Below are 14,840 nucleotides of genomic sequence, written 5' to 3' on the forward strand. Positions count from 1 at the left end.
TCGACTCAGTTTCTTTTCGCGCTACAGTGCCTCAGCTCTGATGAGACATATAAAAAAATTCTCCCCCAAAACGTTTGTCATTAAAAATTACAATGATGTACAAACGAAAAAATAAGAAAGTGTTTATTGACCTTAAATACCATAGGAGAACATCCGAAGAAGAATCAAAAATGCCGCTAAAATCACAGATGCTAAACCTACAGGTCACTGTGTTCAGCCAATATTGGTCGAAATACTGACCAATGACCACTTGGCAGATAATCGTTGGTCGTGTCGAGTTGGTAGTGGTGTGAGGCAGTACTGGTGTGCATTCTAATTTTTTTTCTTTTTTTTTGTCTGGAAGCTGCACTTGCTGAAAATTGTACGTATTGCATTATTGTCCTTTCTCAAATTTAGTGTCAATGTAGTATTAGTCATACACTTGTTTGCGGTTTAAGGTGATAAACGTTAAAGTTTTGAGTTTTCTCCTCGGTACGCCATCTTGAACTTAACACCAATTTTTGCGACGATTGAAAATGAGCCGGACGTTTCCTTATAATTTGTTTCCTGCCGTAACATATTAGTGACTGCGCAAGCCTAAAAGAATTCTACTCGTCTGCACACCACTAATGTTAGTTTCGATAGTCACAATAGTAAAATTGTAAACTTTTTGTTTCATGTTTTGGTATGCTAATTTTTTTGCGTACATTAGATGCTATAGCTGTGTAAGGGTGTTTTTTGTCAAGGCATATTTTTTTACGGGAAAATTTAATATTTTTATGTTCTTTATTTATTATTCTTTAGTCCGTATTTGTGCCTGTGTCGTGGAATCGACCACACACGCGATTCCCTCAGTGGAGATACGGAAATAACCAATAATAAATATGGTGCTTATTTTCTGACGCCCTTTCCAGAACGTAATGTGTTTACATTTCGCGGCGTGTGGTTGCAGCTGTAACGGTTACAAAGCTAAGTTCTGACAAAGTTATTTGTGCACTGTTATACTGTTACTAATTTAATAGTTTTCAACGGTGTTTCGTGCTGTTCCTGGCGAAAGAACGATTTAATAAAGTTTTTGGCACGTTCACTCGCCGTGTGTTTCAGATTTTTCTGTGCGTTGAGGTGGGTTAGTAAATTTCGTGCTTTAGTTTACAGCTGACGTTCCTAGTGAAATATTTCATGGTCAGTCTGTGCTATTCTTTTGGGGAAGGACACTTTTCTGTGAAATCTGGGTAAAAGACGTTCATTAGAAATGGAAAACTAGGGCACAACATATAATTTGCTAACTGTTACAAGCAATATGAAATTTTTTATGTATTTAAATAGTAATATTGTTTGTATATTTTCAATATTAATTTTTACTGAGCGTTACGGAAGGACAAGAAGCAGCACAGCGTTTTTGATACTTGAATATAAAGATTGATTCCTACTCTGATATTTCTGTTTCACTTAGAAATTTTTTTAATTGCTTAACTGTAAATTTGTTGTATAATTTAAGGCACAATAGATTTTTAACTCTTAGATTAAATGCTGCATCCAAGAAACTGAGTAACTGCCGTGTTACGGAAGGATGTTTTTTACCCAGCTATACAAATTTGACTTTTAACACAAAATATATTGTCATGTATTGAATTTTTTAGTCCGCTGCCCGTGGTCTCGCGGAAGTGTTCTCACTTGCCGAGCACGGGGTCCCGCGTTCGATCCCGACGGGATAAGGGATTTTTCCTGCATCGATGATTGGGTGTTGTCTTCATCATCATTATGCATCCCCATCATGATCGGAGGAAGGCAATGGCAAACCACCTCCACTAGGACCTTGCTTAGTAAAGTGGTGTGGGTCCCCCTCATCATTCCCCTACACTCTGTAAAGACGCGTGGGACCTCATATCCATTTCATTGAATTTTATAACAAATGCTATGATACAAGTTACATATTTATTTATTACTGAAATTACAATTATGTAGCATAGGAAAGTGAAATTATTGTTAGTAAAATGTAGACTTTGTACATACATAATTTAAAACGCTGTTCTGAGAAAGTAGTCTTTACATTTAATCAAGTAACACTGGAAAATGATTCATAAATTTAAAAACTATATATTTAGGCATAATTACTTGCTTAAGAAAGCGCGAGTAATGTTGCTGAAATTTTTTTAAAGAAAGTACCAGGAAAAAACTTCCATTTAGTTATTGTTCATAAACAACAAGATCTGAAAATTTATAAGTTTATCAGAACTACCATTAATATGTGGTTCACTTAACACTGAAATAATGAATCTTCCTGGCAGATTAAAACTGTGTGCCCGACCGAGACTCGAACTCGGGACCTTTGCCTTTCGCGGGCAAGTGCTCTACCATCTGAGCTACCGAAGCACGACTCATGCCCGGTACTCACAGCTTTACTTCTGCCAGTATCCGTCTCCTACCTTCCAAACTTTACAGAAGCTCTCCTGCGAACCTTGCAGTTCTGCATGTAGGCAAACAGTTATTCCATCAGCTTTCCAACATTTGCCTGATTGAAAGCATGGACACTGTCCTTACTATGTTCTAAAGACTCACAGTAGTTTATATGCTTCAGTTCAGGACACTTGTAATACACAATGACTGTAAAAATACACACACTGGGTGGACACAAGTGAGCCTGCATGATCTCAGATTGATGTTTTATTGAAAAGTTTTCTGACAAGTTCTCTAGTACAACATTTGTTTCGGGAAGGTCACATTTTAACATGCACAACTCAGAGTGCTGTTTACGCGCATTGTAAACATGCCTGGTCAAAGTTTGTAATTCTAAATAAAGACACAAACTTCTCGATCTGTGTTAATAGGTACAACATGCTTTGGTTGAAAGTTTAAATTTAGACAGTCCAATGGGTAACTCCCCATACTTTTTGCAGAAAAGTTCATAAATTTCTTTAATATTGTGTAACGAAAATCTCTTTCGCCTGTACTCTTTACCACATTTAGTAGAAATGAATTCCTTTCTGCCAGGGCACTGCCAGCTTACGTCATCGCTTTCATAAAATTGTTTCACCTTCTGAATTGTTTGATTTTTTTCAAATACTGATTGTTTTGGTTTTAAATTCCTAGCAGTAAAGCCAGCAACTTCAAAAAGTTTTTGGGGTGAAAAGGATTTGACAAGTTTTCCAAGAACGTCCTGATACTCGGAAGGTGATTTTGGGTGAAAGCTCTTGATCCTAGCGGTAGCTTTACCTAATGTGCTAGGTGACGTTTTTAATGTTGAATTTGCACTGGTTTCACGAGCAAGGGCATCTTTTTCATATTTTTGTAAATGATCTATCCTTTTCCTCAGCTATTAACTTCTGTTATTTTGCTTTCTTTCTCCCACAATCTTTTTGACGATACACTTCTGCTGTTCCTGGATCATTCATTTTTGGTTTCCTGCATTCCTTGCAATGCTCGGCACCAGTTTTTGGCCATCACACCTGCACATATGTTCAAGAAACTTGTTAGTCTATAACTGAACCAAAGAAGCAATTGAATTTACATTTCCAAAAATTTCATAGTAAGCCATTATTGTACATTAAATTTTATTTGCAAGCTCAAAGAGTGAACATATGCTCAGCTCAAAGGAGATATGCCATGTTTGTTTAGCGTATAAATTAAAAATTACAAAGCCAAAAAAAAAAATATTTTACATGTTTTTAAAGTGTTGCACATAACAATGTCAACTAGTCTTTGCGGAGTAGGCTAAGATATTCCTTCACTGTTAATAACTATAAAAATACCTGGAAGTTGTCAGATAAATACTAACAATATTAACCAGATGTCTCAGCATGTAAATATTTTTGATACACTTGCATATATAGCACATGGAATTATAGCCTACATTCTTCACTCACTTTTGATGTAATCAGGCTTATTTGAAAAACTACGTTTTCATTAAACTAATACTTACTTTCAAATTGTTTATAACTATAACCAGTATATTACACTTCCAACACGAACAGCCACTTGAAACCTATACAACTATGTAGAGAGAGAAGAGAAAACTGGAGGGAAAACATCTTGACTGAATTGTTTCATTGGCTAGCTAGGTAATGACATGCTGTGAGTGGCTGGTTTCATTTTTAGAGGGAAACTCAAATAGACATTTATAACAAATGTCTTTCCGTAACAAAAAAATGTCCTTGCGTAACAAATTTTACAAAATAAATATTTATTAAATAGTCTAGTTTCATGTGGATTTATGGTACTAAAGACATCATAATATTCTTATATTAGGAAGTTATGGAAAAGAAAATTTTATATTAACTGTTCATTATATTTTATATTGAAATTATGTCAACAATTTGCTATGGATGGACATTTACAATTTTGAGGGAAATTTTGTGTCTTTGATAAACATACCAAATTCCGTCTTTTAATACCAATGTATTCTTGTTAGGCTAACTTAAGTGTCCACATAGATTTTGTCACAGGATCATCAATGTGTGCGATACAAATAATAAAAATGAAATGTCCTTCCGTAGAAGGAAGTATTTTATTTTTTCGAAATGTGTGAGGAAAAAATCACACTAATTTTTTTTTTAAAAAAAAGGAAAATGACTATAGCATATGAAACTATATAGTTTTCTGAACAAAATAGCACGAAGTTTTATGATGATTAAAAGGTTTTTGAATTTCAGTACTTGCGGCATACAATATCACGGCCTGATCCTTCAAATTTTCATTCACTGTTTTAACTTCATTTAGGGTTCCAGTGGCCACTTGGATTTTTGGGTTTTCTTTAATAATTTTGTGAAGTTTTGCTGGAATTGGTATAAGTTGTGGTTTAGTACTTTTAATAAAAGTAGTTGCTTTCTCAGTAAGACAGAGAATATCAAGACTGCTACTTTTAGTTGTATAAATAGTCCTACTGGTGTAACAGAACTTAGTTTTCTTCAGTAGCTGTAAAATTTTACCGTGAGTGAAAAGTGCATGGGCTACGTTGTGGCTTTGTGAGTAGTGGGTTACACCGTGAGATTTGTGCAATGTATTTTCATTGGGTGGAATGCAGTGGGGAAGCCAGTGGACATTCTAATGAGACCCTCTACTGGGAATGCAGAATCTGTAGTCGAAAGAAGTTGATGGAGGAGCAGGAGCATAAGATCTATGCCCTTTAGGTGCAGATTCAATATGCAAAGGAGGAACTAGATAGGTGGAGGAGGGTGAAGGGTGCTGGGGAATGGGAACCGGCAGTTGGCAAATAGGCAGCTAGGAGGAGGAGGAGGTATTCAGACAGTTGTACTTTGAGTACATGCAATAGATTTCACCAAATGTCAGAGTGGAGAGGAGAGGGGCCTCTTGAAGCTGTAGATGTCGGGAACATGCAGAATTCCTCAGTGGTTATGAGGCCTAGGTCTGTTGCGAAGTCTAACAGAAAGGAGGTGATTCTGCTGCTAGATAGTTCGCACGGTAGAGGTGTGGGCCAGCAGTTCCTGGAAGTGTTGCGGAGAGAGTACCATGTCTCCAGCATAGTGAAGTCTAGTGCAGGGTCGGCTCAGGTGAGTGACAGCATAAGCTAGTTACGTAGGTATTTTACGGAGGAGGATCAGGTAGTGATAGTGTGTGTAGCAGGGAATAGTCTTGATAGGGACAGGGAATATGATGTAGGTAGTGACCTGGTACCCCTATGAGAAGGCTTGCGTGCCTCAACGATACAGATAGCCGTAGCGTAGGTGCAACCACAACGGAGGGATATCTGTTGAGATTGACCTTGCCATCGGTGGGGTGGCTTTCGTGTCTCAGTGATAAAGATAGCCACACTATACGTGCAACCACGTCAGAGGAGTATCTATTGAGGGGCCAGGCAAATATATAGTTCCTGAAGAGGGGCAGCAGCCTTTTCAGTAGTTTCAGAGGCAACAGTCTGGATGATTGCCTAATCTGGCCTTGTAACACTAACCAAAACGGCCTTACTGTTCTGGTACTGCGAAAGGCTGAAAGAAAGGGGAAACTACAGCCGTAATTTTTCCCGAGAGCATGCAGCTTTACTGTAAGATTAGATGATGATGGTGTCCTCTTGGGTAAAATATTCCAGAGGTAAAATAGTCCTCCATACGGATCTCCGGGCAGGGACTACTCAAGAGGAGGTTGTTATCAGGAGAAGGAAAACTGGGGTTCTATGAATCGGAGCGTGGAATGCCAGGTCCCTTAATCGGTCAGGTAGGTTAGAAAATTTAAAAAAGGAAATTGATAGGTTAAAGTTTCATATAGTGGGCAAGAGTGAAGTTCGGTGGCAGGAGGAACAAGACCTTTGGTCAGGTGAATACGGGGTTATAAATACAAAATCAAATAGGGGTAATGCAGGAGTAGATTTAATAGTGAAGAGGAAAGTAGGAGTGCGAGTAAGCTACTACAAGCAGCATAGTGAACGCATTATTGTGGCCAAGACAGACACAAAGCCCTCGCCTACTACAGTAGTAAAAGTTTATATGCCAACTAGCTCTGCAGATGATAAAGAAATTGATGAGATAAAGGAAATTATTCAGGTAGTGAAGGGAGGCGAAAATTTAATAGTCACGGGTGACAGGAATTAGAGTAGGAAAAGGGAGAAAAGGAAACATAGTTGGTGAATATGGATTGGGGGGTAAGAAACGAAAGAGGGAGCCGTCTGGTAGAATTTTGCACAGAGCACAACTTAATCATAGCTAACACTTGGTTCAAGAATCATAAAAGAAGGTTGTATACATGGAAGAATCCTAGAAATACTAGAAGGTATCAGATAGATTATATAATGGTAAGACAGATTTAGGAACCAGGTATTAAACTGTAAGACATTTCCAGGGGCAGATGTGGACTCTGACCACAATCTATTGGTTATGAACTGTAGATTAAAACTGAAGAAACTGCAAAAAGATGGGAATTTAAGGAGATTGGACCTGGGTAAACTGACTAAACCAGACGTTGTGCAGAGTTTCAGGGAGAGCATACAAATGACAGGAATGGGGGAAAGAAATACATTAGAAGAAGAATGGGTAGCTTTGAGGTATGAAGTAGTGAAGGCAGCAGAGGATCAAGTAGGTAAACAGAAAAGGGCTAGTAGAAACCCTTGGGTAACAGAAGAAATATTGAATTTAATTGATGAAAGGAGAAAATGCAGTAAATGAAGCAGGCAAAAAGGAATACATACGTCTCAAAAATATCTATAGGAATTGCAAAATGGCTAAGCAGGGATGGCTAGAAGACAAATGTAAGGATGTAGAGGCTTATCTCACTAGGGGTAAGATAGATACAGCCTACAGGAAAATTAAAGAGAACCACTTGTATGAATATCAAAAGCTCAGATGGAAACCCAGTTCTAAGCAAAGAAGGGAAAGCAGAAAGGTGGAAGGAGTATATAGAGGGTCTATACAAGGGTGGTGTACTTGAGGGCGATGTTACGGAAATTGAAGAGGATGTATATGAAATTGGAGATATGAGCCTTGGGAGAGCCAGTCCTGACAAAACTCTACCATCTGGTGAGCAAGATGTATGGGACAAGCGAAATACTGTCAGACTTCAAGAATAATATAATAATTCCAATCCCGAAGAAAGCAGGTGTTGGTTGACAGATGTGAAAATTACCAAACTATCAGTTTAATAAGTCACAGCTGCAAAATACTAACACAAATTCTTTACAGGCGAATGGGAAAACTGGTCGAATCCGACCTCGGGGAAGATCAGTTTGGATTTTGTAGAAATGTTGGAACTCGGGAGGCAATACCAACCTTAAGCCTTATCTTACAAGAAAGATTAAGGAAAGGCAAGCCTATGTTTCTAGCATTTGTAGACTTAGAGAAAGATTTTGACAATGTTGATTGGAATACTCTCTTTCAAATTCTGAAGGTGGCAGGGGTAAAATACAGGGAGCGAAAGGCTATTTATAATTTGTACAGAAAGCAGATGGGAGTTGCAAGAGTAGAGGGGGTAATTTGTTAACATGGAGGATAGTTAAGTCGGGAAGTTGTTTCTGAAAGTATTTGTATTGAGTGTAGCCATGTATGGAAGTGAAATGTGGATGATAGGTATAGACAAGAAGGGAATAGAAACTTTCAAAATGTGGTGCTACAGAAGAATGCTGAAGATTAGATGGGTAGATCACATAACTAACGAGGAGGTATTGAATAGAGTTGGGGAGAAGGGGAGTTTGTGGCACAACTTGACAAGGAGGCACCGGTTGGTAGGACATGTTGTGAGGCCTCAAGGGATCACAAATTTAGCATTGGAGGGCAGTGTGGAGGGTGAAAATCATAGAGACCAAGAGATGAATACACTAAGCAGATTCAGAAGGTTGTAGGCTGCAGTAGTTACAGGGAGATGAAGCAGCTTGCACAGGATAGAGTAGCATGGAGAGCTGCATCAAACCAGTCTCAGGACTAAAGGCAACAATATCAACAACAGTGACCTGGTAAAGATAGCTACTCAAACTGGTGGCACTAATGTGCATTTTGTGTAACTCTTTCAATGTCTAGGTCAGCCTCATAATCCTACTGTTAGGCGAGTTAACGTGGGACTGGAAAGGGCTCGGAGAGCATGGAGTTCAATCCACACTAAGTGGTCCAAGAAAAAAATAATTGGGTGCTTGACAATCTCAGACAAATTTTATATTTGCTGGGTGAATTCTCCAAAGTTTAGTAGTCAAAGAAGTATTTTAAAAATTTATTATTTTATAATGGTGGCCATATTTGTTTCAGGCTGCATGTGTTTTTTTCTTATTTGCAAGGATCTACATTTTTTACAATTGTTCAGTAGTGGATTGTCCTAAGCCTTTCCGGTGAAATGCATTTAGTTAACACACTCTGGGCTACAAATTAACATCATTATCACTTAGCTGAATGTATTCTTTAGTATATTTTTAGTAGTACTAAAGAAGCTGTCTCTCGTGGAATTTACAACTTACACCCAAAGTGAGTGGACAAATTTCTCAAATGTTAAATGAGCGATGTAGGCCTACTAAAAACAAATAACGAGAGCAATATAATGTAATTAGTTGGCTTATTTTCAATTTAAAAGAATAAGTAATCGTAGATGATTAAATTATGTACTGTAACTGATATATTTTATTCCAGAAGCCTAGAATTCCAGATGTTAAACATATTTGGACTTTTTTTCCCCTCACAACTTCCAATTGAATCTCAAAGTTGAAATTTATACTGAAATTTGATATCATAAGGGGCTGTTAACCATGGAATTTTCAGTTTTTTATCTGGTCCCCCAACAAAGATATTGCAGGCCACAAAATGGGAAAATTAAAAAGAAATCCATTTTCTTAAAATAGTGTATCTTTTAAGTGTCAGCTAATCACCATTGATACTCTGTAAAAAGTAACTAAACTATACAGTGGAATAGCAGAAAAAATGTTAAAGCTGAGGATTAATCTTTCTTTGGAAAACTACTGTTCGAAAATAGTTTTTTAAATTTGTGGCTGATAACTTAGAACTATTAAAAACATATTGAAGGATGATGTTAATTTGTAGCTCAGTGTGTTGAACTAAATTCATTTTATCTTAAAGGCTTAGGACAATCCACTACTGAATAATTGTAAAAAATGTAGATGCTTGCAAATACAAAAAACGCATGCGGCCTGGAACAAATATGGCTGCCATTTCAAAATAATAAACAATTTTTAAAAAACATTCTTGTGACTATTTAACATAGGGGATTCACCCAACAAATACAAAAATTTTCTGGCATTGTCAAGCAACCAGTGCTGGACCACTTGATATGGATTGACCCAGAGGCCACATTTCAGTGGTGGCAGTTGAGTCTATCAGTAAATCGGGTTTCAGTAGGCATTGCCTGCACCTCAATAGGTATGGGAAGGGGAGGCAGGCAAAGCTTATAGTTGACAGCGTAGTGGGTGGTGGTGGGATCACTCGTGGAAAAATTCCTGTAATAGTTGGTGTTAGAGCTGCACTCTTCTTAGTTTGAAGTCAGCCGATAAGTATACCTGCTTAAAGGAAGTCCCTGTAAGGGATCATCTTCAGAGAATGTCGTCTTTCTAAGTAGAGAAAGAATTAGTGTATTTCATCAAAATATGAGGTATTAGAGATAACGTTAGTGAAATGCTTATAGATGTTGCCTCTGAAATTATTGGTATGTCGTAGCACCATTTAAATATTTTGACAATTCAGAGGCTTCCCTTACCAGATTAGCTGGCTATTTTTCAGGGAGTTCCTTGTGGGGTTGGGGATTGACTATGTACATAAAAAACAGTATCACATTTGAGTCCATAGACGTATCATGGTACTGCACTGAACAGATATTTGAATGTTGTGCGGGGGCAGTTGAATTTAGGGAAACTAAATTTCTAATTTTGTTTGTAGGTCCCCTAACTCTGACTTCAGGGCATTTCTGCTTAAGCTAGAGAGGGTTCTTGATTCGCTTTATAGGAATTACCAGAAATTGGTTATATGTGGTGACTCAGATATAAATTTTCTACATGATGGTACAAGAAAAAGGATGTTGCTAGATCTCCTAAATTCATATGATTTGATGCAGGTTGTGTTTTTCCTCCAACTAGGGTGCAGGGGAACCGTATCACACCCAGAGACAATATTTTTATTCATTCTTCATTACTAGATGGACATTCTGTTAGTAAAAGGGTGAATGACCTTTCAGACAATGATGCACAAATTTTAACACTAAAAGGCTTTTGTACTCAAACAAATGTCATATGATTGCAAACTATGTAGTTAACATAATCCAATGTCAATGGAGAGTTTTTTAATCCTTGTCAAGGAACAAGAGCGGCTGGATGTTTATTGTGCCAATAACATAGATGATAAATATAATGCTTTCCACAAAACAGTTGTCATGCTGTTTGAGAGTTGCATTCCACTAGAACATTCTAAATGGGGTACTAGCAGTAAAAGGTAGCCTGGGTAGCTGACTAGTGGGATAAGGGTATCATGTAGAACAAAGCAGGAACTATATCAGTTGTGAGAAGTTGTCATGATCAAGCTACAGTTTCCCATTACAAACAGTACTGTAAGGTGCTTAACAATGTTATTAGGAAGGCAAATAGTATGTGGTACACAAACAGAATAGCTGGTTCAAATTAAAACCATATGGTCAGTTGTGAAGGAAGTGTCTGCTGAGCAGCACAAGGTCGACGATGTATAGTGAGTTCCTAGTGAAATATTTTTGTTACTGATAAATCAGATATATGTACAGTATTTAACAATCATTTCCTGAGCATTGCTGGTGAATTAAATAAAAATTTAGTCTCTGCAGAGAACCATATAACTCTCTTTGCAAATGCCTTTCTAAGACTGATGTCTGAAATACTCATCTTTTATACAGACAAGGGAGAGATTAAGTCAAAAATTAAATCACTGAAGACTAAGGACTCTCATGGATATGATGGGAGTGCCTAGCAGAATATTAAAGTGCTGTGCTGCACATGTTAGCCCTCTAATTAGCTATATTTGTAATTTTTCCTTTAGGAATAGTCAGTTTCCTGAACGATTAGTCATTCGTAAAGCAGCTTTATAAAAACAGAGAAAGGGATCATGTAGACATTTTAGACCTATTTCTATGCCATCAGTGTTTTGTTAAAGTTATTGACCATGGTTTGCTATCAAACGTAGGGTTCGGTTTTAGAAGTGGTTTATCAGCTGCGAATGCTATATTCTCCTTTCGCTGTGATTTACTGGCTGGGTTAGACAAAAGGCTTCAGATGCTAGGCATAATTTTGTATTTAACTAAGGCGTTTGATTGTGTTGATCACAAAATATTTCTCTAGAAGTTGGATCATTATGGAATTGGGGGATAACTCGCAATTGGTTGACCTCTTACTTTAGCAACAGACAACGAAAGGTAATTATTCACTGTGTCGAGAATGGCTGTGATGTGGGGTCTGAGTGGGGCACAGTCAAGTGGTGGTGCCCAAGGTATCCGTTTTGGGACAGCTCCTGTTCCTTGTTTATATAAATGATATGCCCTCTAGTATTACAGGTAACTGTAAAATATTTGTGCTTGCTGATGACACTAGCTTGGTAGTGAAAGATTTTGTGTGCAACATTGGCTGTTTCAAGTAGTGCAGTTCATGGCGCGTAGAAAATAAACTAATGCTAAATCACAGTAAGACTCAGTTTTTACAGTTCCTAACACACAGTTCAACAAAATCCAATGTTTTAATTCACAGAATAGGCATATGATTAGCGAAACTGAGTTCAAATTTGTAGATATTCAGATAGCTGGTAAATTGTCATGGAAAGCCCACATTAAGGATCTTGTTCAAACTCTGTGGTGCAGTTTTTACTATTCAAATGGTATCTGAAGTGAATGATCGGTCGATACAAAAATTACTGTACTTTGCTTATTTTCATTCGCTTGTGTCACATAGTCTTATATTTTGGGGTAACTCTTCCCATTCTTAAAGGATGTTTTTGGCTCAGAAACGGGCAATAAGTGGTGTAAGTTCATGAATTTCATGCCGACCCCCTGTTCACGAGTCTGTCATTTCTTGTTAACAATATTAGCTTATTCCCAAGAATAAGCAACTTCCACTCAGTTAATACTCAGCAGAAATCAAACCTGCATTTGGCTCTGACTTTCTTAACCCTTGTGTGGAATGGTGTGCAGTATTCTACTATATCCATTTTCAATAGGCTACCACACATATTCAAAAATCTTAGCTGTAATCCACATGCTCTCAAATCGAAACTGGAGTTTCCTCATGGGTAACTCTTTCTATTCTGTCAAAGTTCCTTGAAAAATTAAGCCGATTCTTGTTGTATTGTTGATTGAGTTTACTTAAACTTTTGGCTTTACTTTCTTGGGTTCATAAATATTTTATTTTTATCTGTTATTACTTTTACTTCGTAATTTCATGTGCTGACACGTTCCATGACCTTGGAGATTAGCTCCTTAATTTGGTCCTGTGGAACTTGACATACAAATAAAGGAAATACTAATGCCACTTGTATGTTGTTCCTGCTTGAAAATGAAATATTTAAACCTGTAATAACAGAGTAAGTGCAGACTGTAGGTGTGAAATATGAGTGACACGTAAGATATGTAAAAAAGAGACTAGACTTCAGTGTTTCAGTTCCTTGAACATTATGAAGTGAAGTGTTTCAATCTGTCCCACATATCTATGGACGAATTTATTGGTGCAGGTTTCCAACAAATGCCATGCAATCTGAAATATAAATGTTGTATTTTGAGGCATAGGCATACTTTGTCCTTTTGAGCTAAACTTTCCATTATTGCTCTATTAGTGACTTGATTCGCCAGTTAGAAGTTCGGGTAAAATGAATCCAGAATGTCCCATTAAAAAGTTAATTACGCATTTTGTTTGGGGTAATGTAGGTATTCTGTTTGTCGTCAATAACATATTTCTCCTAATTATCTATTTCACTGTAAAAAATTTAAGTTATATAATTCCTTACCAATTTACCTGGGATTCCGTTAGTAAATGTCACAATTGTAAATAGTTTGTCATGATTGTGGTACTGAAACAGAGGATGACAGACTAAAGGCCGAAATACTAAATGTCTTTCTCCAAAGCTGTTTCACAGAGGAAGACTGCACTGTAGTTCCTTCTCTAGATTGTCGCACAGATGACAAAATGGTAGATATCGAAATAGACGACAGAGGGATTGAGAAACAATTAAGATCAAAAGAGGAAAGGCCGCTGGACCTGATGGGATACCAGTTCGATTTTACACAGAGTACGCGAAGGTACTAGCCCCCACCCCCTTGTAGCGGTGTACCATAGATCTCTAGAAGAGCGAAGCGTTCCAAAGGATTGGAAAAGGGTACAGGTCATCCCCGTTTTCAAGAAGGGACGTCGAACAGATGGGCAGAATTACAGACCTATATCTCTAACATTGATCAGTTGAAGAATTTTGGAACACGTATTATGTTCGAGTATAATGACTTTCCTGGAGACTAGAAATCTACTCTGTAGGAATCAGCATGGATTTCGAAAAAGACGGTTGTGTGAAACCCAGCTCGCGCTATTTGTCCACGAGACTCAGAAGGCCGTAGACACGGGTTCACAGGTAGATGCCGTGTTTCTTGACTTCTGCAAGTCGTTTGATACAGTTCCCCACAGTTGTTAATGAACAAAGAGCATATGGACTATCAGACCAAATGTGTGATTGGATTGAGGAGTTCCTAGATAACAGAACGCAGCATGTCATTCTCAATGGAGAGAAGTCTTCTGTAGTAAGAGTGATTTCAGGTGTGCTGCAGGGGAGTGTCATAGGACCGTTGCTATTCACAATATACATAAATGACCTGGTGGATGACATCGGAAGTTCACTGAGGCTTTTAGCAGATGATGCTGTGGTGTATCAGGAGGTTGTAACAATGGAAAATTGTACTGAAATGCAGGAGGTTCTGCAGCGAATTGACGCATGGTGCAGGGAATGGCAATTGAATCTCAATGTAGACAAGTGTAATGTGCTGCGAATACATAGAAAGATAGATCCCTTATCATTTAGCTACAAAATAGCAGGTCAGCAACTGGAAGCAGTTAATTCCATAAGTTATCTGGGAGTACGGATTTCGAGTGTTTTAAAATGGAATGATCATATTAAGTTGATCGTCGGTAAAGCAGATGCCAGACTGAGATTCATTGGAAGAATCCTAAGGAAATGCAATCCGAAAACAAAGGAAGTAGGTTACAGTACGCTTGTTGGCCCACTACTTGAATACTGCTCAGCGGTGTGGGATCCGTACCAGATAGGTTTGATTAGGGGGGGGGGGGGGGGGAGACCAGTGCACTTCGTTACAGGATCATTTAGTAATTCCGAAAGCGTTACGAAGATGATAGATAAACTCAAGGAAGACTCTGCAGGAGAGACGCTCAGTAGCTCGGTACGGGCTTTTGTTAAAGTTTCGGGAACATACCTTCACCGAAG

General features: G+C 38.0%; 1 protein-coding gene across 3 annotated transcripts in view; it reads left to right on the forward strand.

Annotated features, from left to right (window-relative positions):
- The first annotated feature begins 252 nt into the window (after positions 1-252).
- The window catches only part of LOC126298562 (RNA-binding protein 1-like), a 37,740-nt gene continuing 23,152 nt past the window's right edge, over positions 253-14,840 (forward strand). The window contains exon 1 of one of the 3 annotated variants that reach the window (XM_049989920.1): positions 253-361. Coding sequence is in view for 2 of the 3 variants with exons in the window: in XM_049989921.1 (XP_049845878.1) it covers positions 609-610 (2 nt within the window). In the remaining variant the exon portion in view is untranslated. The other 2 variants (XM_049989921.1, XM_049989922.1) reach the window with 2 other exon arrangements.

The sequence above is a fragment of the Schistocerca gregaria genome, chromosome X (assembly GCF_023897955.1).
Source record: "Schistocerca gregaria isolate iqSchGreg1 chromosome X, iqSchGreg1.2, whole genome shotgun sequence".
NCBI lineage: Eukaryota > Metazoa > Arthropoda > Insecta > Orthoptera > Acrididae > Schistocerca > Schistocerca gregaria.